Here is a 12,500-nt window from a genome sequence, read left to right as displayed (position 1 = left end):
AAACATGCAAAATGAGTTTAACATTGTTTAATGTTGTTTAATGCAATCAGATATGACTTTTCTGTTTGGATGCATGGGCTGTCAATGCCAGAAAATATTTTTTTGACACTCAGTAGGCATTCCTGCATAACTTCCGGGTTTGATGATGATGTCACACGCATATCCTCTATACCCCATAATTGCCTTGATACTTCTCAATTGGGGTGGTTGCATTTTGTCTCCCTGCTCTTCTATAGACGGATTTCCGCGCGACGTCATCACAGAGCAGAATGCGCAATCTGCGCATGCTCGGGGAAAACTAATTGTTGCGCCGTTCACTCTGTTGTTATGTTCGGGAGTTAGATAGCCATAATTCTGCTATTATAGGCATAATAGGCATAATGCTGCTATTATATACAAACAGATCCAACTTCCGACAAATCATTTTTATTGAGTAAACAAGGTATTACAAACTGCATAATTTAATCTACTTTCATTAAACCCGGTGAAGATCATTTATTTTATGAATGGACATTTGACCAGAGCTGCTGCGGGTAATGGCGCCCTCTATAGGCTACCCCCGGTTCTGTGCGGTCATATCCTCTCATGTTTACTAACAGGAAACCTGTCTATAGAGACATTTAGATCATGTCAAAGCATGTCTCACCTAGACACAGGATCTGACACGAATTTTGACCTTGATGGTCAAGATTCAATTGATCCCCTGAGCAAGCTGGTAGGCTCTATTAGCTCAATGGTAAAAATGTCAGCACTTGCACAGGACATCGGATTCAAATCCGGGGTAGAAGAGAAAAGTTACATGCAGTGCAGCTTTAAAGCACTAAAAAACATTAGTCAAGACCCGGTCCCACCGAGTGCCGCGCTACAAGCTTGTAGATCTGCTTTTTTCTTTTCTTTTATCGTGACAATTTGGGCAAATCTTTGAATATATACATTTTTTAAAGCAAACATTTTAAACTCAAATCTTTGCTCCTGGGGATTCTACAAATGTCTTCTAAATTCTAACAGTTAAAAATGCAAAAAAATGTATGTTGCTATATAGTGTATATAACAGCTACAGTATATAATGTTTCATGTCAAGGACCCCCAAAATGATGTATTTAGCCACGGATCCCCATCTCAAAATATTTTGTTCCAGGTACCCCCAGAAGCAAAGATTTGAGTTAAACGTGTATATATGTATTCAAAGATTTGCAATTTTTCACGATGTCTTCCCCTCAAAAATAGCAGATCTACAAGCTCATAGCGATGTAGATCTGCTATTTTTGAATAGCCAAATAAATCTAGAAATAACACAGTATGCGTTACCGGATTGAATGGGTTAAAGTCTACTACTTTCACTTCTGAGTAGGCTCCTTCAAAACCTTTACCAAATGAAAGCGAAAGTTAACTCTTCTACAGGGGGGGGGGCGGGGTGCTGGTGAGGAAGAGGGAAGGGCTGATCCTTTGAAAACAGCAGATCTACAAGCTCACAACACGTCTTGGATGTGATGCATTGTGAGCTTGTAGATCTGCTATGTTTCAACACTCAGATCATGACTCACACAACTGCTGCCTCCCCCGGGTTACCCAGCATGCTTTTGTGCATTTATTAGTAATTTTTTATTGTCTTTCTTTTGTGTATGATCAAATGCCGTTTTCTCACTTAATAAACAATGTAATAATCTGGGAAATCAGCCTGGATTTACACTAAATCCTTCTCACAATTTCCCCCCCCAATTGACACCATGACCTATAGTGCTGTCCAGATAGAGACCCATATATAGCTGTTTCTGCTGACCTACAGTTGTGAAGTTGTGAATGGCAACTCAGCTATAGCTAAAGCTACATATGGGAAACTAGACACATTCCACAAACAAAAAAGTGCACAACAAAACGTATCCCCAGTTTCATTGCGTCACTTTTTTTTTCCCCGTCTTTTTTTTTTTTTTTTTTTTACCAGATTATCACTATTTTCATTGTATTCAGTGGTTCCCATTTACAGGAACCCTAATCACTGCTAGTTTGTATTTATAGATGTATTATTATTATTATTATTCTACAGGTGAACTGTAATCATTCGATGTTCCAGGTCTCAAATTAGGTTTGAAATTACCTTTTTTTTGTTTTGTTATTTCAAGTAGGTTCTGTTGAATTATGGTATGAGGCCTTGTCTGTTGGGAGGTAGTCCAACATTGTGTTGCACAAAACCATAACTTGCATTTTGTATTAATTATTTCAAAAATCTGATTTTTCACGAATTAGATCTATAAACTCATGTGTCGCGTTGTTAGTTTGTAGATCAGCTATTTTTTTAATAGCCATGACTGTTACGGCCACTACACTTGGCTCGAACACCAGTGACCATAACATAATAATAGGACAAAAATCAGGTCTCAATGGCAATGAAATTTATTTTATATTCAGAAAAAACATGTGCAAAGGGTTCTTGTGAGCAACCATGTCAATAAATATACCAGGAGGGTAGAGGTATAAAACATTAACCAAAACAAAGACCTAAATAAATGTCCTAACCAAACGAAAATAGTAATGGGCTGGCCAAACTAAAAAGTGGGGAGTCTGGTGAGCCAGGCAATATGTGCCCGTCGTCTCACCAGACTCCCATAAACTACCAAAACATACAATAAGCTAAACTAACCAGAAACCGAAGATCATAACAAACAATACTTACAACCAGCCCATTGGAACTGAAATAAAGAACTACAAATAAACAAATGCAAGAGATCAAATATACAGGTGTGCTCTGCTGGGGTGCTGGGGAGATAATGGGAGCTGGCAACAGCTCCTCTTATAGCCTAGGCCCTAATCACACATGAAGCACAGCTGGGAAAAGGGAGGGGCAGCCAGAGCACTCCCAGGTGAGTGACAGGTGTCTAGCCAGACCAGGGCAGCAGAGCCAGCAAGGCAGGATAGACACTAAACACAGGACAAAAGTATTAGTGAACACACAAGCCAAGAAACACTATAGACTGAGGTGTGCACATGTGCTAGCACATAACACCCCCACAGTAAGTTATTGAATGGTGGATTTCTGACTCCGGCAACACCGCACACCAGTGCCAGAAACACATCATTCAAGAACACTCTTAAAATTAACACAAAATACACAGAAATCTGCTACAAAAAAAAAAATCCACAACAAAAATATGAATTTCAAAATTATACTTAAGTCTGCAGCAACATACTCCAACACATTAATCGTTTGTTTTGTTTTTGTTTCACATCCTATGTACAAAAAAAACAAAAAAACAAAACAGTATTATGGTTCATATACGTGCGTGTGAACACGCACAAGTGTACCTCAACTTCAGGCTGATAGGCTCACGAATAACCATGATCTCCAACTGCTTTACCACCTGGGTCGAACACACGTGACCTTAAGTTGGACTCCTGGTCTTTCTGAATGACTGGCAAGCCAAATGACGAAACCCAAGTGAGAACCCTAACAATTACTTTCGCTGTAATTTGGATCCCCTCAAATTGCTCCCCCACCGGAATTGGAAACAAAAGGGCAGAAGCAATGGGTTGGTTTGATTTCCCAACCACTTGGCATACGTGAGCCAGATTCAGAATATCATGCCTATACAGACGTGGTACTACAATTTGCCTATCCAGGCTCCAGTCATCCTGACCAGATGCCTTGAGTGGAGAACATTTACGCAAAAGCAGGTTTTCACTTAGCAAGTCCCCCTTTGACATGGACTCCACCTCCTCCACAGTAACAGCACTGTCAACCAGCTCTGCCACCTCCACATCATTCCCATGCTCTGCAATGAGCGTATCTCTAGACAGGGCCACGTCTCCTGACTCACTGGACAGGGACACCTCTGTCTCACTTGGGGCACTGACCTGCTGCGACTCCACTGAAACCACGTCGGTCCCACCCACAACAGCGCCATCAGTCCCACCCTCATCCCGCTCTACCAAAAGCCTATGACTCAAGTCAATTTCACCATTATGGCTTGCCAGCTTCTCAGCTAAAGAACGGGTGACAACACAGGAAGCAAAAACAGTTGGAACAGACATGTGTACAACAGATTGAACATTTTCGCTCACATCATCATCACTAGATTGATGAGGAGCCTCACCAAGCTCCAATTCACGCAGGCGAATGGCCTTCTTTGTCTCCTCCCTAATCTGTACCATCTCAAGATTAGCATTCACTTTTAGCCCTTCCAACTCGATACGCTTCATTCCCAGCTCCATCTCCTTCAGCCGAACAAGATTCTCCACAGACAGTTCGACCACATAGTTAGATGATTCTGGACAGGAAGGACCAGAAAGCACCCCCTTATCACTCAAGCCTACCCACACCATCTGTCTGAGTATGGGCTTTTTCTCTAGCACATTTACCGTGATTTTATAGTGATCTACGATTGACCTCAAATGCTCTTTGGTACAGTGACGGAAAGCTTCTAGGGTAGGTTCCCTCACAAACTCCTCAAGTTTAAACTCCATGATTCAAACAGCCCACGCACACCACCCTACAAAAAAAAAGTTACTGCAACTGAAGATAACCGCCCAACTAGGTTAACCCAACACCAAATCAGTACACTTTACACCTCACTTTTAAGTAGACACTTGCAAAAAAACAAATGGGACTCCACACAGGTAACTGCACACACACTCACAGGGTTACAAAAACCACAAACACAGTACCTAGCAAGTCCCCCTCAAACTATAGAGCCCTACCGCCACTACTAGTTATCAGTTTAAGCAAATGCATGCCCACTTACAACACAAACATAATAAAGTTTTAGACAAACCCCCAAATCATTATGTTTGTGACCAAATTACTTTTGTCACAAGCCCCCAATTAACTCACCTAAACGGGAGTTATTGGCAATTATGTTACGGCCACTACACTTGGCTCGAACACCAGTGACCATAACATAATAATAGGACAGGTCTCAAAAAAAAAAAAAAATCAGGTCTCAATGGCAATGAAATTTATTTTATATTCAGAAAAAACATGTGCAAAGGGTTCTTGTGAGCAACCATGTCAATAAATATACCAGGAGGGTAGAGGTATAAAACATTAACCAAAACAAAGACCTAAATAAATGTCCTAACCAAACGAAAATAGTAATGGGCTGGCCAAACTAAAAAGTGGGGAGTCTGGTGAGCCAGGCAATATGTGCCCGTCGTCTCACCAGACTCCCATAAACTACCAAAACATACAATAAGCTAAACTAACCAGAAACCGAAGATCATAACAAACAATACTTACAACCAGCCCATTGGAACTGAAATAAAGAACTACAAATAAACAAATGCAAGAGATCAAATATACAGGTGTGCTCTGCTGGGGTGCTGGGGAGATAATGGGAGCTGGCAACAGCTCCTATTATAGCCTAGGCCCTAATCACACATGAAGCACAGCTGGGAAAAGGGAGGGGCAGCCAGAGCACTCCCAGGTGAGTGACAGGTGTCTAGCCAGACCAGGGCAGCAGAGCCAGCAAGGCAGGATAGACACTAAACACAGGACAAAAGTATTAGTGAACACACAAGCCAAGAAACACTATAGACTGAGGTGTGCACATGTGCTAGCACATAACAATGACCTACAGTGCTGTCCAGACCCTTATATAACTCTTCATGCATGGTGTTAGATATGGAGTTGTTAAGTTGTGAATGTCAGTGTTGATTTTGACAGCACATTTTGATTTAGTTTTAGTCAGTCTTTTGAATAAATATTTGACATATTTTAGTCATCTGAAATGTTTCAGTTTTTGTCTAGTTGTACTTGTAGTCGACTAAATATCATAAGATTATAGTCTAAATCTACAGTTGATTTAGTCGACCAAACGCTGACGGTGACGCTGTCCATATTTTGTTACAGTCTATGGTCTCAATTAGGTCTGAAATTACTATTAGCTTCAGGCAGTACTCCTCGTCAATCAGTGGGTGTCCTACCTGCCACTAAAATGTCTCAATGATGAGTCGGGAGAACCACCTCCAACCACTGAACATGTATAAGTTATATTGTATGTATTAACATACTCTACCATACAGATATAGTTTCAAATAATCGTCATGGAGTAAAAATACAATATTTGCCTCTGAGATGTAGTGGAGTAGAAGTAAAAGTACAGACAATTGGAAATACTCCAGTAAAGTAAAAATACCAAAACATTTTACTTAAGTACAGTACTTGAGTACGTGTACTTAGTTGCTTTACACCACTGAGTGTCTCATTCTGACTGACACACCTACGTTCTGCGCTGTCCGCTCCAATCAACTCTAATGATCTCAGCTCTGTGCACTGTCAGCAGTTTTGTTAATGTATCTTTTTTTTTAATTTTGTACTACAACCTCATTAATAACACACACACACACACACACACACACACACACACACACACACACACACACACACACACACACACACACACACACACACACACACACACACACACACACACACACACACACACACACACACACACACACACACACACAATCATCATGATGTAACAAAGACTCAAGGGGCTTTGATCTCATTAATGGGGGGGGTGCTCCAAAACTGATTATAGAGTCCCTCTAGTGGATATAGTGGAGAATGCAGATGCTTGCTCTTGCCCACATTGTTCGTTTTGAGCATCACATGGGTTTGACTCCAGCCTCCCTATCCAATGAATGGAATTAGTATGACCTGGTTGTTTATCTAGTTATATTGTGTGAAAATATCCTTTCAAGGTTTTAAAAATGAATGTATTTATGATGTATTATGTTTCCTTACAGAAAACGATAGACCAACCTCACTGGTTCCGGACCTCATTGATTACAACATGCCCCTTACTGCCACCTACCTGAAACAAATGAAACTACACTGCATGAGTGCCAATGAACGGGTAAGACATCTCTGTGTGCACACACACACACACACACACACACACACACACACACACACACACACACACACACACACACACACACACACACACACAGTAATAAAATACATCTCTGTGCACTCACACACATGATAAAATACATCTCTGTGCACTCACACACATAATAAAATACAAAACGTATTTCTGTTAAAAGGTTAAAGCTCTATATTCTGATAGTAATCATTGCCATAGAGTGTTTGTTCAGTAACAGGGGTCTCCCCGTCCCTCCAGCTTTTTGATAAACAGAAAATAAATCTTCAGCTGGGTAGGGTTTGCTAATTTCAGCCAGTGATAATCAATCTAACCCTAAACCTATGTAATCAATAATGGTGCGATATTACTCGGTACTTGTGATCATTTCACCCAAAGCCCATTTATACTTCGAACATGGTCGTACTGTACAACGAAGCATAAATCAGGCATAAGGCAAAGCTCCTTAGATGATGATTATATGAACATGCTGTAGGATCATCATTCATAATTACAGGATTATTCTCACCAATGACCAAACGCTATATTCTCTGGTGAGTCAAATTAACATAAGAACAGGCAGCAGTACAGAAGAGTCAGCGTTGTCAGCTTAGTGTTAATTGATGATGTGCATTATTATTATTATTATTGAACATTAGGACATATTTTACTGATATCAAAGCAGTGTGGTGAGGGGGGGGGAGATGACAGTAAAGTGACAATTTAAGGATTTTTAAGACCGTTTTAATACCTAAAAGAGAAAAGAAAACACATTAAAAAAGACCATTGCTGCATCAAAAGTAGTCACTAAACTTGTCAGATATTGGCCAAATTGTCAAAGAAAAAAAAGAAAATATTGTAAAAAAAAAAAAAAAAAAAAGATTGGCTATTTTCACAATATTTATCAGTGGAACCGAGTCAAACTAAATGTAATTTGGGATGGTCCACAGTTCAGATTATTTTGGGGGTTCCCCAGTTCAAATATGATTATTTTGGGGGGTCCCCAGTTCAAATATGATTATTTTGGGGGGTCCCCAGTTTAAATATGATTATTTTGGTGGGTCGTGACCTGAAAATGTTGAGCACCACTACCTTAGCCTTTAGTTGTGCTTACATCCAGTGAGGTTTGTGGGTTAGGGTTAATTATAGCACAATATTACTTTATTGGTCCAGATTACACAGTCTGTTTCACTGATTGTATTTTTGAGCTATAATCCTGGTCAGTAACTGATTAAAATGTATTATTTTAAAGCTGTCAGTGGGTCGGTTTACCTCTCTCTAAAGCTGATTGCATTCCCCATAGGATGATATCTGTAAGGAACGGTTCAATTATCTTCACGTTGGTCTGCAGTAATTATTTGTGTTTCACCTGAAATAATAATAAGTAAAGTTTGTTCATCAGCCCTCTGGAATCCACCCAGTCCCTGAAGTAATATTACATAATTTGCATACACTGTTCAAAGTCATTTACACACAAAAGAAGGTGGACCCTAAAGGCAAAAACTTGAAAAGGTAATAAATAATTAATTGGTGTTTTAACTTCATTATGGGTTATTGGAAGATAGGCTTTCACACTCATTTAGCCTGCATTATAAACACTGTGGTCTCATGAAGGAAACACTAATAACTGATGGCAACTTAGAACATTACAAAATCTCTCTCTCTCTCTCTCTCTCTCTCTCTCTCTCTCTCTCTCTCTCTCGCTCTCTCTCTCTCTCTCTCTCTCTCCCTCTCTCATTGTGGGATGGCTCACTGGGTACCTAATAGAGCTATCAGCTCTCAGACCCAGTGCAGAGGAATGAGTATTATTCAGACCCAGTGCAGAGGGATGAGTATTATTCAGACCCAGTGCAGAGGGATGAGTATTATTCAGACCCAGTGCAGAGGGATGAGTATTATTCAGACCCAGTGCAGAGGGATGTGTATTATTCAGACCCAGTGCAGAGGAATGAGTATTATTCAGACCCAGTGCAGAGGAATGAGTATTATTCAGACCCAGTGCAGAGGGATGTGTATTATTCAGACTCAGTGCAGAGGGATGTGTATTATTCAGACTCAGTGCAGAGGGATGTGTATTATTCAGACCCAGTGCAGAGGGATGTGTATTATTCAGACCCAGTGCAGAGGGATGTGTATTATTCAGACCCAGTGCAGAGGGATGTGTATTATTCAGACCCAGTGCAGAGGGATGTGTATTATTCAGACCCAGTGCAGAGGGATGTGTATTATTCAGACCCAGTGCAGAGGGATGTGTATTATTCCCCAGAGGAAGCAGACTATTTGTGATCTGGTGTGGGAGACATGAGAGACGACTGTAACACTGTCTTTGCTCCCATTATTACACAATATGTCACGTCGTCACGTCTGCCACTGCCCACTGCTGTTCATGACCTGACAGTTTCAATGTACAGATTCTTTTTTTTTTTATTATATTATTTAGACCAGCGGTTAACCTGTGAGTTAATATATAGCATCACAATCGGTTTATCCACTTTATCCATTTATAGGTTGGCTATTCAAAAATACCAGCTCACATCTTGTACATCTGCTAATATCAAAAATGTAAATTTAAATTCTTATTATATTGTTTTACTTTTTTTCTTTTTTTTACATAAATCTTCTCTTCTGGGGGTCCCTGGCACAAAAAAAAATCAGATGGGGGTCTGCGGCCAAATACACATCAATTGGGGGGTCCTTGACACAAAAAAAGTTTGAGAACTACGGATATAGACTGATGCTAGTGTCTTGGTTTACTCACAGTCTGCTCCTAGATTACTGAGGCTCTCTGCATTTACCTTGTTTACTGTCAGTCGCTCTGGATAAAGAGTGTCTGCTAAATTACTAAATTGTAAACATTGTAAATTGTAAATTGATGTCAAATGGTGCATGATGGCCTGCTTCCTTTGTTTGTCTACAACCATGTACCAACCATGTACCCCAGCATCTGTATTGTGAGGAAAGCTTTCGCAGAAAATAGCAGATCAACAAGCTCACAACGTGTCGCAATGCGACGCGTTGTGAGCTTGTCGATCAGCTATTTTCAGCGAAAGCTTTCCTCACAATAACAGAGAACAGAAAGAGAAACTAGCATAGAGCCCTGCAGGGACAATATGGGGTTTAATCTATTAACGCTTCTGTGTCATTTTAAGATTTATTTGGCTATTCAAAAATAGCAGATCTACAAGCTCTACAAGAGTGCCGCGCTATGAGCTTGTAGATCTGCTATTTTTGAATAGCCAAATAAATCTTAAAATGACACAGATGCGTAGCTGGTCTTATAATGGATTAATGGCCTGATTTATATACTTTGTCGTGCGACAGTGTTGCTCGCAGAAAAGAGCCGATCTACAAGTTTGTGTGACGAGACCCATGCCCGTATGTGCGGGTTCCAGTTATGGGGGTCCATGGCTATACTGCTGGGGCCAATGGAGGTAGTTTGAGAACCGGTACGCTACAACACATCTTTGGGGTTCGAGTTAAAAGTTAAAAGTTGCTTCAAGACATGATTTAATATGAACACTGTGTTTCTGTTCTGTTCTGTTCTGTGATCCACAACATGATGTCAGGAGATAAACCAACAGCATGATGGATAAAAAAAAAAGCTAATACCGCCTCCCCCTTGATAGCCGGGGAGTCTGATGGAGGGGAAAGGAACTGGTTGGAATAACGTGTTCCTTCCACACGATACGTCCAACCGGGGAAACTCCCCCCTGTCAGGTGATAAGAAGGTCAGTTGGCTCTCATGCATTGAAGGAGGCATGAGCTCGGCTCTGGGCTCTCCCTAGGCTGCCAGAGGGAGAGTATCGCTCAGGATCACTTAGACAATTGGCATTGGGTGAAAAAGGGTTGCAAAAATCGTGGGATAAGAAAAAAGAAAAAAACCTAGTGTAGATAGTGATGCATGCAATATATATAGTGCTTTCTTAGGGGGGGGGAACTAGTTAGAAAGGTAAAAAAATCACACCCAGTGTGAAGTGGGCGGTGTGGTCACAGTGGTCATCACAGTGATGGAAGTCACTGGAAGTCTCATCATGCGTCTTGCTAGCTAATCACAGTACTGGGCTAAGGGTGTGAATAGAGGTGTAAAATGGTTGTTCCACAATGGGTGATGCACATGTGTCATGTGTTTCACTAGCCAATCACAGTCCTGAATACAGTCAGCCAATAAAGTCAGCCAATCATATTACAGCAAGTGGTCATCACAGTGATGGAAGCTCACTTAAAGAGTATAGAGTTGCATTGCATGTGTAGGGGTTAGGGGTGTACAATGGTGGCCAATCACGGTGCAGGGTTAGGGGGGTACAATGGTGGATAGTATAGATTTGCATTGAATGTGTAGGGGTTAGGGGTGTACAATGGGGGGGGTACAATGGTGGCCAATCACAGTGCAGCGAATGTCGATGTCCAAACCTCACATATAGGGGCGGTTGCACCGCCCAAAAACTAAGCAACACAAAACAAATGCAAAGATTTAAAAAAAGAAATTAGGGAATGAGAGTCTGAAAAGGTGGGTTTTGAGTGTGGTTTCAAAAACGTGCCGAGGGTGGGGGGCAGCTTTGATGTGAAACCACTTTGTGATGTGATGATCATCATCCTGTCTGTCTGTCTGTCTGTCTGTCTGTCTGTCTGTCTGATCAGGATGACAGCTCGGTGAGCAGTGAAGACATGGACACCACAGAGCCCACGTGGGTCACAGCTGATCCCCCCCCAGTGCCTGAGCCCCTCCCCCCTAACGGAGAGAGGGTCCGTAGCCCACCCACCGCCATTAAAGAGGAAGATGGTAAGTGTGTGTGTGTGTGTGTGTGTGTGTGTGTGTGTGTGTGTGTGTGTGTGTGTGTGTGTGTGTGTGTAGTATTGTTATTGTGTGAGAGGTATGATACACTTTGCATCTTTTGTACACGTCTGTAACCAGAGTCAAATGTATTATCTGTACTTTTATCTTCAAGGAAATTATAGTTTTGTCAGTCAGTGTCTGTGATCACCTATGTGTGGGATGATGAAGTGAAGTGATTCTTACCGTTTCATGAGAAAGGTACACATTTTTGTGAGCCTGTAGAGCTGTTATTTTAGCTATTGTTCATACGAGAATGGTTAACATGTTTGAAAAACACAAGAGAGTGTGTGTGAGTGGCGTGCGCGTGTGTCAACTTATATGTATTATGACAGCTGACCCCAATACTCCCTTAACAAATACACTGCAGCCCGCCCCATCCCCCTTAACACACGCGCACACACACACACACACACACACACACACACACACACACACACACACACACACACACACACACACACACACACACACACACACAATTACAGTCATTTAGCAGACGCTTTTATCCAAAGCGACTTACAATAAGTGCATTCAACATAGGTAGGGAACGAAAACTACTAATCACCAGAAGTCTGAAGTGCATTTTCTGCAAAAACAAGCAGCCAAGAGTATACCTAGCACTAAGGTAAAAGTGCAATATATCAGCTACCTACTTTCTTAAACAGATGAGACAAAATAGCTAAATCAAATGAGCAAGAGCTAAAACAAATAATTGTATTGACTAAACAAGATCCAATAAAATAATACAACAATAAAACAAGCGTTTGTACAACTAGTTAACAAGTAGGCCAGGCAAAGAGGAA

The 12,500-nt window shown here is 41.1% G+C and overlaps 1 protein-coding gene across 1 annotated transcript in view; it reads left to right on the top strand.

The window, feature by feature from the left end:
• The window catches only part of nol4la (nucleolar protein 4-like a), a 57,504-nt gene that overhangs the window by 27,211 nt on the left and 17,793 nt on the right, over positions 1 to 12,500 (top strand). The window contains exons 4-5 of the mRNA XM_084068481.1: positions 6,745 to 6,854; positions 11,502 to 11,643. Of these exons, the coding sequence (XP_083924607.1) occupies positions 6,745 to 6,854; positions 11,502 to 11,643 (252 nt within the window). The remainder of the gene's footprint in view (positions 1 to 6,744; positions 6,855 to 11,501; positions 11,644 to 12,500) is intronic.

The sequence above is a fragment of the Gymnoscopelus microlampas genome (genome assembly GCF_963454915.1).
Source record: "Gymnoscopelus microlampas genome assembly, chromosome: 10".
NCBI classification, from domain to species: Eukaryota; Metazoa; Chordata; class Actinopteri; order Myctophiformes; family Myctophidae; genus Gymnoscopelus; species Gymnoscopelus microlampas.
The sequence above is the reverse complement of the archived record's forward strand: the minus strand, read 5'-3'. Positions and strand labels throughout refer to the sequence as shown.